Raw genomic sequence first — 16,086 nt, 5'->3', positions numbered from 1 at the left:
TAAGATGTCTTTGGTTCCATTCACCCCCAGGTTTCTTTTGAGTTCTGAGTCACTTTGTGTGTCAGTGGCGGCTGGTGGTTAAAGAAAAATTCTTGGTGGGGCTGCTGTGCATGTTGGAAAATGACTACAATTCCACAATAATCATTTAATGTTCTTCTCAAAATCAGCAGTTTCACAGATAAAGTTAACCATTTACAGCTATATTAGGCCTCATTTATACTTTGGAAAGGAACAGTATCAAATACAACACTCAAGTTCTTGAGCAAGGAACATTTCACCATTTGACACCAATTACATAGTACACCAAACTGTACTGCACTGCCATTATTTACAGCCAAACAGATCACAGGGTTCACAGTGACACCCCCTTAACAGAATAGAAAATATCACCAAATTTAGACTCTTTCAAAATATGGAAAAATTCTTCAATTGACAAAACAACATTATGTACATACGACAATGTTCACACCAACTTCCAAAAGAGAGAGAGAGAGAGAGAGAAAACTTGAACTATAACGTGTAATTTATTCTGACTGAAGCTGAAGTACGATCCGAAGGCAAATCCGCAGCTGAAAATCTCAGAGGATATAATGACCAGGAGGAGCAGCAATCATAAAGTCCCAAAGTTCTTCAACTTACACCAGCAAAACACACCGCGACAAAAAATAAATACAGCCCAAACATCTGTGGGGTTTCTGTTTCCGCCAAAAACGGCAGCACTTTGATAAAACCACAGGCGACCCAAGCCATTAAATTTGGTGATGCTGATTGGCCAAATATTTATTTTTCCTTAGCAACCACACACAATTGGTCCAGGGACGAAAATATCTCTCGCCCCCAAGCCATTAAATTTGGCGATACTGATTGGCCAAATTTTATTATTTTTCCTTAGCAACATACACAATTGGTCATTTTGCTGCACTTCAAAGGGCTCTTTCAGTGAGTGCCCAAGAAGAGAAATGGTACGTTCTGGGCTTCTGTCTGTGGAAATGCACTGCTGAATGAGAGTCAGTTGGTGGAAATGTTTTAATAATTCAGATTACATGTAGGCACATACTATTAAGTAAAACTGACATTGATAATACTTTTTAAAAAATATATATTTTATCATTTTTTCCCTCCATATCTGGGAAGGCAGGGCCTCAGCGCCCCTATGGGCCAGCTGCCACTGCTGTGTGTGTTAGTTTCTGTGCGTGTGTTGTTTTCCTATTTCCCGTGCACTCCACACCTGTCACTCACTTGTTCATTTATGTTTCAGTATTTAAACCTGCACTATTTCCTGTTTAGTTGCCAGATTCGTCTTTGACTCCTCCCGTGGTTCTGAGTATTGGTATTGGTATTGTGTTAGACTTGTTGTGTGGGCTGCCAGAAGAGGAGGTACTGCTGGCCCACCACCAGAAGGCGCCCTGCCTGAAGTGTGGGCTTCAGGCATGAGAGGGCGCTGCCGCCTCAGGAACAAGCCATGGTGACAGCTGTCACCCATCATCCGTGACAGCTGTCACTAATCAACACATCTGGTATAAAAGCAGGAAGACACCTCCACCAAACTGCCGAGATATCATCTTCATCTGGAGGTAATATCCTCAGCCTTTGTAAATCTGTTTATTGTGAGTGTTTGCAGGAGAACCGGTCGTTTTTGAGGAGGCTGTGCAAGACGGCGCTCCTTTTCAGCTGAGACCGCTGCAACGCGCTGAGTGAGAGGTGGAGGTGGCATTCCCACCAGTGTTACTGGGTGTTCACACACCCACCCTTTGACTGTCTTTTGCTTTCTGCCAGCAGTACCAGATCCGACACGCCGGGAAGGTGGCCACCTGGGGACTCCGGGACTTGGCGGCTCCAGTATTCCTCGGGTTCAGGTGGCGGTGGAAATCGTGTGGTTCCGGTTCGTTTCCAGACGGGCATCTCCTATCGTCGAGCCTGCCCACACGACACCTTTTATTAATTGAATGTTGCACATTCTGATTCTGCTGTGTTTGGTTGTGACATTCACACCAGTAAAGTGTTATAATTTGACTCCTTCCATTGTCCGTTCATTTACGCCCCCTGTTGTGGGTCCGTGTCACTACACTTTCCCAACAGGATATCTTGGCCTTCAAAGTTCTTGTTTGAATATTTGCTACTACCACCAAGATCTGCACCCGCGGCGGCTCCACCCGGGCCCGCGCCCAGGGCTTCCGTGCGCACCGCGGCGACCCCTTCCTGTTCATGCACCCGGGACAGGGCATCCGATCTTTGGTTTTTGGTCCCGGGGCGGTAGGTGATCCGGAAGTCAAAACGGCCGAAAAACAGTGACCAGCGGGCTTGCCTGGGGTTCAGTCGCTTGGCGGTCCTGATATACTCCAGGTTCCGGTGGTCAGTGAAAACCGTGAAAGTCACTGCGGATCCATCCGGTCTTTCATGTCTCCAGGGTAAAACCGCGTCACACCTCACCCCTCTGTGCACCCGGTCCGGCGCCGCCTCCTGCCCGTATTATCGACGGGGAGCCGGCTTGGACAGTTCGCCGGCTTTTGGATGTCCGTCGAATGGGCCGGGGTTTCCAGTATTTGGTGGACTGGGAGGGGTATGGACCCGAAGAACGCTCCTGGGTGAAGAGGAGCTTCATCCTGGACCCGGCCCTCCTGGCCGATTTCTATCGTCGCCACCCGGAGAAGCCTGGTCGGGCGCCAGGAGGCGCCCGTTGAGGGGGGGGTCCTGTTGTGTGGGCTGCCAGAAGAGGAGGTACTGCTGGCCCACCACCAGAAGGCGCCCTGCCTGAAGTGCGGGCTTCAGGCACGAGAGGGCGCTGCCGCCTCAGGAACAAGCCGTGGTGACAGCTGTCACTAATCAACACATCTGGTATAAAAGCAGGAAGACACCTCCACCAAACTGCCGAGATATCATCTTCATCTGGAGGTAATATCCTCAGCCTTTGTAAATCTGTTTATTGTGAGTGTTTGCAGGAGAACCGGTCATTTTTGAGGAGGCTGTGCAAGACGGCGCTCCTTTTCAGCTGAGACTGCTGCAACGCGCTGAGTGAGAGGTGGAGGTGGCATTCCCACCAGTGTTACTGGGTGTTCACACACCCACCCTTTGACTGTCTTTTGCTTTCTGCCAGCAGTACCAGATCCGACACGCCGGGAAGGTGGCCACCTGGGGACTCCGGGACTTGGCGGCTCCAGTATTCCTCGGGTTCAGGTGGCGGTGGAAATCGTGTGGTTCCGGTTCGTTTCCAGACGGGCGTCTCCTATCGTCGAGCCTGCCCACACGACACCTTTTATTAATTGACTGTTGCACATTCTGATTCTGCTGTGTTTGGTTGTGACATTCACACCAGTAAAGTGTTATAATTTGACTCATTCCATTGTCCGTTCATTTACGCCCCCTGTTGTGGGTCCGTGTCACTACACTTTCCCAACAAGACTCCTGTGAGCCCCTTTGAACTCAGTGTGTTTGTTGGACTGAACTACCATGTTTTGGACAATAAATCACCTTTGCAATCACCTAACCTCCCGTTTGGTTGCTGCCTGTATTCATGGGTTCATTCAGACACTATTAACGCAACATACTAGCATGACCAGGATTCAAAACCAGGTTACATCTTGGCAGGTCACCTCCTTATCCACTGAGCTAGCAAATGTAGACTGCAGAGGAACCAAGTCATTAAGAGCTTTGTAGACAGTCATTGGTATTTACTTGATTCGACATGGATGTGTTCAGGCACCTACTCACTGGGTTGGGTTACAGAGTTTAGCAGCTCCGGTGCCTATATTGGTGAGGAAAGGTTTACCTACCTTAACTTCCTGCATTCAGCCATAAGAAGTGTATCTGTTTGTATCGAAAGCATCAAACTTGCTGAGAGATTCACTTCCCTCAGGAGTGACATTCATATCTCTGAGTCCTCAGACTTTGGGATTGAGATGACTGGAAAGAGCTCATGGAGTTGAGAAGGCACTGGACAGAGCACATTCACAATGCCAATACCTTTGCACTAATGTCCAAGTGTGTTGGGTCCTGTTGTTCCTTGTCTTATTGTATGGTTGTGAGACTTGGACACTACTCAGTGACCAAAAGTGACAACTGGATGTCTTTGGTACTAGGCCTTTTCGGAGGATCCTCAGCTACCACTAGAATGGCTTTGTGTCAAATAAACAGTTCCTTTAAGAGACTAAGATGAGGACTACCCCTCGCATTGTGAGGGAATGTCAGCTAAGACATTTTGGTCATGCGACTCTGGACAAGATCCAGCATGTAGGTGCTTCAATGTTGAGGGCTGCAGTGGCTGGAGAAGTCCAAGAGAATTCTCGTATTTCACCCAGCTGTGTCTGAGGTGCCTACTTTTGAGAATGGGGTATGGACCATTTGTCTGTCTGGGTGGTTGACATTCAGTTCCCAAGGTGGTTCCATAGAGAGAGGGATGCTGCAAACATGCACATCAGTGCAAGCTCCCAGATCTGTCCTGACCTACCTGTGTACCACCAGCGTGTTTATAAGTACTGGTGTTGTGTACATTGTTTGTACTTAAGTCTTAATTTATGAAACTGTAAACAGAAAACTTCACAGTCTGTGCCTTAATCCAGTTAGGACTGCAAAATTTTTATCAACTAAGAACTCCTTGAAGCAACTATGAGTCAACGGTCCAAGATTGGCACAAGATCCACATTTTAAAATGACTTCTTTATTTTGCCTCTTCTTATGCAGAGTCGAAATGCTGTGAAGGGGACATTCTAATCCTGCTGGACTCTTCAGGGAGTGTGGCAGACTACGAGTTTGTACGACTACTGGGTTTCCTCATCGAGCTGCTCCGCCCTTTCTCTTTGGGCCGTGGTTACTTGCGAGTCGCGCTCCTGCAGGTGAGCACCAGTCCTCACTTGGAGTTTGGCCTGGATGTCCACAACAATTGGGCAGATTTGCGGGACGCTGTGAGGAACACCAGGCACCTCAAAGGAGACACCAACACTGTGGCAGCACTCAGCATGGCCCAACAGCTGCTGACAGAAGAGGATGTTGGTGTGCCAAGGATACTGCTATGGTTGGCTGACACTGTACAGCCTGGGGATGTGGAGGGTCCGATGTTTGAGCTAAAGGCGCTGGGGGTTTCTGTGTTAGCAGTTTATGTGGGACACACCAACTACCAGCTGCTAAAGCGTGTGGTGACACCACCCATCACATCCCACCTCTACTTTGTGGCCATAGATGACATCAACATCATCAAAGAAAACCTGACAAACGCCATCATTGGTGTGTGACACAGAGACTTCTGTTTTAAAGTTGTCATGGTGCATAAAACCATTCTGTACTTTTTTAAAGACTGTGGTTTAATGTCCCTCAAAGAGCTGGAATTCTGTCTGTGTGTGTAGAGACGCCTGCTATGAGGAAAATTTAAGTGTGAAATGGCTTGGTTTAGACATCCACACTCAAAAAAAATTACTCATTTGATGAACTCAATTCAATTATGTGCAGGATTTCCATGTAATAAATATATGTAGTCCCAACTCAAATTAAATTGAATTATCATGCAGAGTTGGGGCTACATATGTTTATTACATGGAAATCTAGTCCAATGAATCAGATTTTTGAGTGCATTTATGGGCTACTGCTTATACTGTGAATCACTCCTACTGAGCTGGTCTCATCTCATGTACTGTGTGAATAGAAAGTGGGTGTGGTAAATACTACCTCATTTCTATTAAAATCCACACGAAGAGAAATAGGTTGTTTCTTTTGAGACCTCAGTTTTTATTCTTTTTATGCATCACCTCACTGTCGATGAAATATTCCTGATTACAAACTTTACTGTTTGTTTTTAAGGTCTTTGTAAAATGGCTGAACAGGCTTATAATGTGACTTCCTTTCCTGGCTGTCACTGTCTCCATCTTATTTGTAGAGATTACTTGTGCAGAGCAGCTGCGTGTGAAGCACCTGACTTCTAACAGTGTGGTACTGGAGTGGCGTCCCATACTGACTGCAGGCCAGGGTTACTATGAACTGTGGTATACTTCTGATGGAACCACCAATGGGCAACACCTCAAGAGCATTCTGTCAGGTGACTCCACATGGGTAGAAGTGACCGACCTACAGCCTAATACAACCTACAGAGCTTTCCTCCACCCACAGTCCAACCTGGAGCTCTTTAACATCCTCTCTGTTACCTTCACAATTCCTACTGGTGAGCAGATTTTCTTATAAGTATGCATTATGAGCAACATTTTAGGAAACACATGCTGAATTCTTGATTTTTATCCGAGACCATCAAATATGGCTGTCAGGTATTGCGAAGGTTTTGCGTCCATCCATGTTATGGAAGAGATGAATTTGAACCAAAAGTGATCATTCTCCAGACTTAACAGGTTAGGCACCACTTAGAAGATGTTGGTTTGTGTCTTGATAGATAATCACGCGGATCTAAAATGGATTTAAATATAAGCATTCTCAGGTCATACCGTATATGAAGGTGTGCATAATTATGAGGCAGCTTCAATACCTCAGGCAAAATGGGCCCCAAAAAAGATGTAAAATTGTAAAATGTCTTTCAACGGGATAAAACTCTCTTGAAATGGCTAAGCTATTACACTGTAACCACAGAACATCCATTTTCTATACCTGCTTACTCCAATTAAAGGGTATGGGGCAGGGGGGTGGAGTTGAAGCCTATCCCAGCAGTCATAAAGCATGAGTCAGGGTACACCTTGGACAGGATGCCAGTCTAATGCAGGGCCACATATAGACAGGGAAACACATTGACACCTGTGGACAACTAAAAAGTTTCCAGTTCACCTAATCTGCATGTCTTTGGATGGAGCACCCAGAAGGAACCCACACAAACACGGGAAGAGCATGCAAACTCCACACAGAAAGACCACAGGTAAGAAGTGATCCCTTGACCTTTTTGCTGTGAGGCAACAATACTAACTGCTATGCCACTGTGTCGCCCTGATCATAGAACAATCAAAAGTTTTGTTGCAAATAGTAAACAGGGTTGCAAAAAACATAGGCTTAAGAAATGACATGAATTACTATAACTGCAAAAGAGAAGATTGAAACTTGAGGCTGACAAGAACCCATTATCCTCAACTGCCACCATATCCCAGAAGTACAAGATGTTCAGTGCCAAGAGCCCGAGCCAAGGTAAGGGCCCTTTGACACATACCACGACTGAAGCCGACTAGTGCACAAAGGAGGAATTGCATGCCATTCAAGAAGAATCGGAGCCGCCTCTAACACCTCGTACACCTATTGCTATTACCATTCACGCGCACCAGCAGCCAAAAGACAGAGTGCCCTGTGAGTGCTCATTTGATCTCTCTCTCAGCAGATGTCGCCCAAATTCCAGGTGTCACACACGAACATCCAATACCACTCTTGCACTTGGGAAATGTGGTGCAGTTTGCACAGTCAGCACAAAAATAGAGAGCAGGACATGCTCGCTGCTCACTGGAGATGCACACGCTCACTGGACATGTGGAGGCCTGGCTGGACACTCGGGGCCAGCAGATATGGACATGACAAGCGCGCACTGCTTCATTCGTATCTGTGACCATGGGTCATCTACAGAGGAAGAGAAGGTTCATACTTGCATTGTCCACCTGATATGCGGTGTTTGCAGACAAAGGGGGTGTGTCCCCCTACGACCTGCAAGTGCGTGTCACTGCAGGATTTCCCCACATTGTAATAATTAAAACATATCACATTTGCAAAGCAGTCACCAGCGGATCACTGGGAGAACAGTATGTCTAGGGGGAGGCTAACTCCGCTCTTTATAACAAGAAACAAGAATTCAGTATTATAAATTGTGGTGTTTTCTTAATTTTTTGCTCTACTTCTGTGTGCGCGACTTTGCACGTGCTCGCACTGTGTTTGTGCGTGCAAATACAGACATGTACGAAACTGTTGCTGCGGTATCATGCATGCCTGTCCAACCCTGCGTCCCTCACGACAGCAGGTGGAATGTTTCGTGGTCCCCCATTTTGGTTCATGGATTTTCTTCCGGTTTCTGCGTCTTTCATGTTATGTGTGAAAGGGCCCTAATGAAGGCTGATACACAAGACTCACAAGTTGAAATGTCAAGATTGGGACAAGAAATATCTGAAGGCAGATTTTCAGAGGTTTTATGGACACACAATGAATTTAAATTTTCAATTTATTTTCCTTTATATAGCGCCAAATCACAACAGAGTTGCCTCAAGGCGCTTCACACAGGTAAGGTCTAACCTTACCAGCCCCCAGAGCAACAGTGGTAAGGAAAAACTCCCTCTGAGGAAGAAACCTCAAGCTGACCAGACTCAAAGGGGTGAGCCTCTGCTTGGGCCATGCTACAAACATAAATTACAGAAACAATTCATGGACGAATATATAAGAATTGCTGTTGGTGCACAGGACAGGGGGGTTGCCAACATAAATACAGTTCCCATCTCTGGATGGAGCTGCACCTTAAACAGAGAAAAAACAGAATCAGGCATTAGAAAGACAAAAAATACTGTATAATTTGCCAGCATTAATCAACAAGAAAAACTGAAGAAATACTAAGGTGATCGCCGGCCGCTAGTGCCTCTTAGGTGGCATGGTGGACAAGCAGTTAGTACACATTTTTAGAGCAGAAGGTTCCCAGTTCAAGACAGTCTGTGTCCATTCTCCATGTAATGTAGAGTGTTAATAAAAAATAAAAACGTGCCAAATCAACATGTAGATCCATAGCAGGTCTGCTGCTCTCAAGTCAAACAACTTATCTTACAATGAGAATCACTCTTGATGGACCTGTGGCTGGATCAATAATGGACACACAGCACCACTTCAAGTCAGACGTCAGCAAGGTGGAGGAGAGGTAACCGATATGGGCTACTATTATTAAATATGAGCTACTTGGACCTTTCCAGGTTGACGATGGACTTAAATCGACTCTTAAAACCAACTGCCAGTTTTGAGAATATAATATTCATTTAACCAGGGTAGTCCCATTGAGATCGAGACCTCTTTTGCAAAGGAGACCTGGACAATTCTAAAGTTTCCATTCCACCTAACCTGCATGTCTTTAAATGTAGAAGGAAACCGGAGCACCCAAAGGAAACCCACACAAACACGGGAAGAACATGCAAACTCCACACAGAAAGGCCACAGGTGGGAATTGAACTCATGACCTCCTTGCTGTGAGGCAACAGTGCTAACCACTAACCCACCATGCTGCTATGTAACTTCAATTATTTGTACAGAAAAAAAGTCTGCATCATTCAACAAGGCAATGATGTTGTAGGAGTTTTTCTATCTGCCTGAACCTCACCCGGTAGTTTTGTGCGGTGAACGACCTCTGTAACTGACAGGAGACACTTCAAAAAACAGATGTATTAGAACAGGGGTAGGCAACCTGTTCCAGAAAGAGCCATGAGGGTGCAGGTTTTCTTTGCAGCCACTGACTCTACCAGGTGATTTTACTGATTAATATCACTTTGAGCAGATGGAATCAGTTAATCAGTGAAATCACCTGGTGGAGTCAGTGGCTGCAAAGAAAACCTGCACCCTCATGGCTCTTTCTGGAACAGGTTGCCTACCCCTGTATTAGAAGATGCCTACACTGTGAACAGAGTCAACTACAGTGCTGTGGTCTTCCAGAAGCAAAACATCACATGCACTGCTGCAACAGAAAGCCTCAACATTAGGGATGAGCTGCTCTTATTTCTGCAATCGACCCACCCCCAGGTGGGCAGGTCTTGATGTGGTAAGCAGGTGACGTGATCACGTTTGTTCAAGTAGCATGTGTCATATCAAAACGTTGTGATGAATTTTTGTGTCCGCATGATGAGCAATAACGGAATGCTCCATCAGGTGCCATGGTTTGTCCCAGACAGATATGAAGCACTTGGGTTTTATCAGTTTATGGGTGATTCTTTAACTACGGGCACTATTGGCCTTGTAAATGTAATTTCCACCACACCATTGCCTTATAATATAAAGCGCCTTGGGGCAACTGTTTGTTGTGATTTGGCGCTATATACATGTGCTCTGATGTCACTGTTTATCCCCATAGAAACTACCCAAACAATCTTTCATACAAACTGTTTAAAGGGACATTACAGTGTTGTGGTGGAAATTACGGCAATAGTGTGGGACAACTACATTTTGTTTAAAAAAAATCACAACAGTTGTATGACATTCAATACCCCAATTATGTGTTGATTATTTTACTGCTATTTTATTCAGAGATATTTTAAAACATTAGAAAAAATGTTTACCATTCATTTTTAATCATTTTGCATATAATGATGCTGAAAAAAGGTGAAAAAGCCATCATAGACTACTAGAACAAATTTAACACTTTCATTGTAAAGATAACTATAAAAGTGTGAAATTTCCCCTTTTTTCTGTTTTTCATACAATATGATCAAAGGACATAATAAGTGCCCGTAGTCTAAGAATCACCCTTAGACTGCACGCAAATGAAGACATTTGGATGTGCATCATGACTGTACGTAAAGCAGTCAGGTCAAATCCAGTTTGTAATATTAAGCAGTCTGAGGACATTTGGACGTGCATCATGGAACATTACGACAACGTACTCCACTGCTTGAAAAGCAAGCAGAGGCTTCATACAACCCCAATTCCAATGAAGTTGGGAAGTTGTGTGAAATGTAAATAAAAACAGAATACAATAATTTGCAAATCCTTTTCAACCTATATTTGTTATGTGTCGGACGCAGCCCGGAGAACCGACCAGCGTTTGAAGGACCCAGTATAAAATAAGCAGAGCACGGTACAAAGGATAACTGAGTTTAATAAACATAACAGTGATGTGAAAAAATACAAACAAATAAGTGCGCGGTCTGGCGTGGCGGATTTGCGGTGCGCTCCTAGCAGCACAAAACGGTCCGGAGCCAGAACCAGTTCGGACCCAAGGACCCCGCCGACACCCCCCAGGTGGCCGCGACAAACCGAGTCTGTGAAAGAAGAAATCATCATGTGAGTTCACACTCCACACACAGAGAGACCGCTCAAAGGTGTACAAACAGCAAACACTTCCTGGCTTAATTACTAATCAGCTTCCCACCCTGCAGGCATGGAACACCCTGTTCACAAAACTCCACTGCAGTGGAAGCTGATTAAACGACTACATACAGCTCAATATAATAAGGTGTGAGGGACACCACATTTACTGACTGTATAAATATTAGTCACAAAATCTAACGTACCTCAGGAAGTGTGCTGACGAGCGTGAGACCTCACCCCCTCCTCTTTCACAGACCATGCATCAAACCTGGACGTTCTCTGCATCCACTGATGATGAGATGGCTCTCGAGACGACGATCTCACCCATCTGGTCACAAGGTCGAGTCTCTGGCAAATACACACTGTGTACTCCAGTCTTAAATGCCACCATGTTCCAATCCATGTAGATGCACCACAGCTGTGAGTCCTGACGAGCCGCAGGTGATCAGGGTGAGGTCCTGATAAACTCAGCTACACAGCCACTCAGTCCCAAATGCGCACCACCTGGAAGGAAAACCAAAAGACAGAAACAAAAGACACACAAAAGCCAGCCAGGCACGCCAGCCACAACAATATTCAATTGAATACACCACAAAGACAAGATATTTAATGTTCAAAGTGATAGACTTTGTTTTTGTGCAAATATTTAATTTTGAAATGGATGCCTGTAACACATTTCAAAAAAGCTAATTGCCTAATATGGGTGCCTAATTGTGCACCCATATGTATTCATTCACAAAACTGTCTACGAAACTGGGCAGCCTTTCAAATTTTACAAAATGGACAAAATGAATTTTCTACTGATATGCACGCATTATAAAGTTGGCTTATTTTTGACACTCATTGCAAAATCACAGCCCATACCAAATATTTTATTTTCTTAAATTAATGAATTTATTCAGCACACACAGTCCAAAACAACAACAAAAACTTACAACAAAGAAAGGAAATGGCTTAACAGTACATCCGTGTGCCTGAAAGGGTATAGGTGTTGTGTGGGCCGCCAGAAGAGGAGGTACTGCTGGCCCACCACCAGAGGGCGCCCTGCCTGAAGTGCAGGCTTCAGGCACGAGAGGGCGCTGCCGCCACGGACACAACCGGGAGTGACAGCTGTCACCCATCATTTCATCACTCCATAAAAGCCGGATGTCATCTCCACCTCGCTGCCGAGATATCATCTACCTGTGAAGGTAATTCTCTGCTAAACTGAAAACATTGACTAACAGTCTGAACTTCTTTGCAGACGTTTTCCTGTAAGTGTTTCCTTATCTGTGGGATTGGCGTTTGGTGTGATCAGCGACGGCTTTGCTTCACCCCCCAACCAGATAAGTGGTTGACAGGAGCTGCACGTGTGTGTGATTAGAGGTGGAGGTGACTTTCCACCTTCTGTTTTTGTTACTGGGTGTGTGCACACACCCACATCTCACTGTTTGTGCTCCTCGCCAGCAGTACCAGATCCGACAGTCGGGGACGGTGATCACCTGGGAATTCGGGACTTGGCGGCTCCAGTATTCTCCGGGTTCTGTGGCGGTGGAAATCGTGTGGTTCCGGCTCTTATCAGGACAGACGTCTTCTATCCTCGAGCCTGCCCACACGTCACCTTGGTGTATTGACTGCTGTCAGATTCTGTGATTGTCTGTATCATCGTTGTGCACATTCGCAACATTAAATTGTTACCTTTTGGCTTATCTATTGACCGTTCATTTGCGCCCCCTGTTGTGGGTCCGTGTCACTACACTTTCCCCAACAATAGGCAGAAGCAAGGCTTATTAACGCCTACCCCCTTAACCAAAAATAAAATTATCTGGTCCAATATGAGTGGGGGGGTAAAAAAACCCATGTATTCCCACTCCCATTTTCAACCACTTCAAACGCTTCATCTTAAAAGAACAATCTGAATTATACCGAACAAATTTACATTTACAATAGGCAACACACAAAACTTATCCTCCTTCAGCAGATATGTTGTGTGGGCCGCCAGAAGAGGAGGTACTGCTGGCCCACCACCAGAGGGCGCCCTGCCTGAAGTGCAGGCTTCAGGCACGAGAGGGCGCTGCCGCATCACAGGAACAGCCAAGGTGACAGCTGTCACTTATCAACTATGACAGCTGTCACTGATCATCTGCACTTCACCCGAGATAAAAGCAGGATGACACCTCCACCACGTCGCCGAGATATCGTTCTTCTAAGGAGGTAATATTCTCAGCCATAAACTAAACTGTATCTTAGTCTGACCTCTTTTTGCAGCCGCTTTCCTGTGGAGCCTTGTCCGCTGATTGGTGGTTTGTGAGAGTGCCGACGTCTTCGCCTCTCACTCTTTCCAGATAAGTGCTGAAACAGGAGCTGCACAAGTGTGTGATTTGAGGTGGAATTCCCACCGTTGTTGTTACTGGGTGTACACACACCCACACTTGACTGTCTTTGCTCTTCACCAGCAGTACCAGATCCGACACGCGGAGACGGTGGCCACCTGGGGGATTCGGGACCTGGCGGCTCCAGTATCCTTCGGTTTCGGTGGCGGAGGAAATCGTGTGGTTCCGGTTCTTCTTTAGACGGACGTCTCCTATCGTCGAGCCTGCCCACACGACACCTTTATCCATTGACTTTGTATCATTCTATAATCTGCTGTGTATGGTTGTGGCATTCACAACACTAAAGTGTTCAAAGTTGACTCCTTCTATTGTCCGTTCATTTGCGCCCCCTGTTGTGGGTCCGTGTCACTACACTTTCACAACACAGATACATATCTTGAAAACATGTCTTTATATTGCTTTTTAAACTGATTGAAATTTGGACATCATTTGAGTTCCTCCATCAGGTTATTCCATATTCTAGGGCCACACATGGAGACACAGAAACCTTTTCTTTCTTATGGTGTCTTCGGGGGAAGAGCGTGTGCGCACGTGTGAAGTTTTGAAATTACAGGAAGCTACCTTTGGCCTCATGTGATACACATACATGGGGTGTGCACAATAACATCCCTAAGATGTCACTTCAGAGGTGTTACCTAGTCTCAAAAACAGCATTGACCATAAGCAGCTTGTTACTCATTGTTACGAATTAGTGAAGTACTGAGCCCAAAATTGCAGACAACAATCAGATGTGAGTTGTATCTAAACCCAGGTGATTTATTGTACAAGGCAAGTGCAAAAAAATATCCATACAATTCGTGCACAAAAAGTGGTTCCAAAATGAGGTGGCAAAAAAGAGAGAAAATGCTGGAAAAACTAGCACAAGATAAAAGGGCTCACCGACAATATACTCTCAGAAATGTGTGGAGAAGACAGAATCAACCATCAACTGACAGATCAGGTGGTTGTTGTTGTTCATTCGGCTGCTCTCAGCTTTTTTTTGTTTTTTTCGGGGTCGCCACAGCGGATATAGCCCGATCCGCATTGGGAAATGGCACAAGTTTTACGCCGGATGCCCTTCCTGACGCAACTCCAGTTTTACCTGAAGAAACACACACAGGCGCTGGTGTTCCAAAGAGATCTCCCATCCAAGTACTAACCAGATCCTGCTCAGCTTCTGAGATCTGACAGGATCAGGCTGACACAGAGCAGACTGGCTACAACTGACAGAGAGCAGGGAAGTGCTTAACCCCTTAACGCCCATCGTCGCATATATGCTACAATCTCTGACTCAAATATGCAACTTACCAAATTGACCTGTATGCCTGTTGTCGCAAATTTGCGACATACCATCATTATTATTATAACAAAGTCATTACCAGAATACCCAATATTATTATCTAGTTTTTGTGCAAAAGTGAAATTAATAATCTCAACATTATTTACCATCTACTTAAAGGCAAAAACACACAAAACATTTTTTTATATACAGCTATATAAATTCAGGCGTTAAGGGGTTAAATACTAAACAACAGGTGTGTGAAAGTAAGGGAGCCAGAATAACAGACACGTGACAACTAAACACAAGTGTAAAAATATAATATATATATAAATGTATTGTAATGGTTTTAGGAGCTGCGTTGAACAGCAGCTACTGCAGCAGGACGCCTCAGTTCAGCAGCTTGAACAGCGCAGATCCGTGTAACTTTCAACACTAATATTTGGGAATGTGTGTGTCCGAGTAAGTTTAATACTTTCCTGACATAATTTAATGTAATTTAATTTTACTGGCTCGATATCCAGGTCAAAATGGCATTTTTTACACATATTTGGCGAGCATTTTTCTGAGTGTGTTCAGTCACGAATCTCCATTGAAAATGCATTAACATCCAGGAACTTCAATATTTTGCCCGGTTAGGAGACGTCATGCTGTCCACATTTTCGTTTCAAAGAAAAAAAAATATTATATACAGATATCAGGGTTCTAGCTAGGATAAAATTTTAGCGTAGTGGTAATGTCGAGGGAGCGAAGCGACGGGGGGGATGGTGAGGAAGGGGGGAAATCTTTTGAAAATTCAAGGTAAAAATTGGCCATTCTAGGGGTACCCAAAGGGGAAAAGCCAGGTACGACAGCCCAAGTCCCTTCATCATGTCCATAAGGCTGGGGAAGTTTGTTGAGTGGGCAATCTCATTCTGGGTTAGCCAGTACATGGACCTCAGTGAGGCAGTCGGAGTCCGTGGACATTTTTAAGTCAAGCCTTAAAACCTATTTTTATTCTCTCTTATGAGTAGTTTTTATTTTGTTATGTTTTATTCTTTTACTTCTGTTTTTAATTAGGTATTTGAATTTATTATTATTTATTTAAATTTATGTTGACTGTTCTGTGTGAGGCACCTTGAGACAGCTTTTGTTGTAATTTGGCACTTTATAAGCTGATTAAATTGAAATTGAACAACATTTTATTGAGTCTTAAAGTAAAAAATATGAAATTGGTTACTGGATCCTTAAACTCTGGACGTAATAAACTCTACATGGTGGATCCTTGATCTCTGGACATAAACGGAAATAAAATCTGTTAGTTTTTGTCAAAAGCATTTCCTTTCAGACATTATTGACATGAATGTATTTCCATATCTATGAGCTGAGTTCTTGCAGATGTGCTGCAGGTCAGGTTTATAAAGAATGCAGGACATCTCATTTTTGGGGGAAAAAACGTTTTAGTCGATTGTAGTTTATTGTCTGTATTGCAGTGTTTGTATGAGGTGTCATTTTATTTAAAGCGGC

General features: G+C 44.6%; 1 protein-coding gene and 1 long non-coding RNA gene across 2 annotated transcripts in view; one reads left to right on the top strand and one right to left on the bottom strand.

The window, feature by feature from the left end:
- Positions 1-16,086, top strand: part of LOC117506886 (von Willebrand factor A domain-containing protein 1-like) — a 100,255-nt gene that overhangs the window by 75,328 nt on the left and 8,841 nt on the right. The window contains exons 4-5 of the mRNA XM_034166552.1: positions 4,678-5,217; positions 5,864-6,145. Coding sequence (XP_034022443.1) covers positions 4,678-5,217; positions 5,864-6,145 — 822 coding nt within the window. The remainder of the gene's footprint in view (positions 1-4,677; positions 5,218-5,863; positions 6,146-16,086) is intronic.
- On the bottom strand, positions 2,104-13,122 carry LOC117506887. The gene is made up of 3 exons (XR_004559567.1): positions 13,113-13,122; positions 5,593-5,597; positions 2,104-2,195 (listed from the first exon to the last, which is right to left on the bottom strand). It is a non-coding gene; the product is annotated as an uncharacterized LOC117506887 (long non-coding RNA).

Source organism: Thalassophryne amazonica, chromosome 3, assembly GCF_902500255.1.
Source record: "Thalassophryne amazonica chromosome 3, fThaAma1.1, whole genome shotgun sequence".
In the NCBI taxonomy this organism is placed as follows: Eukaryota; Metazoa; Chordata; class Actinopteri; order Batrachoidiformes; family Batrachoididae; genus Thalassophryne; species Thalassophryne amazonica.
Note: the sequence above shows the minus strand (reverse complement) of the source record. Positions and strands in the feature narration are given on the sequence as shown.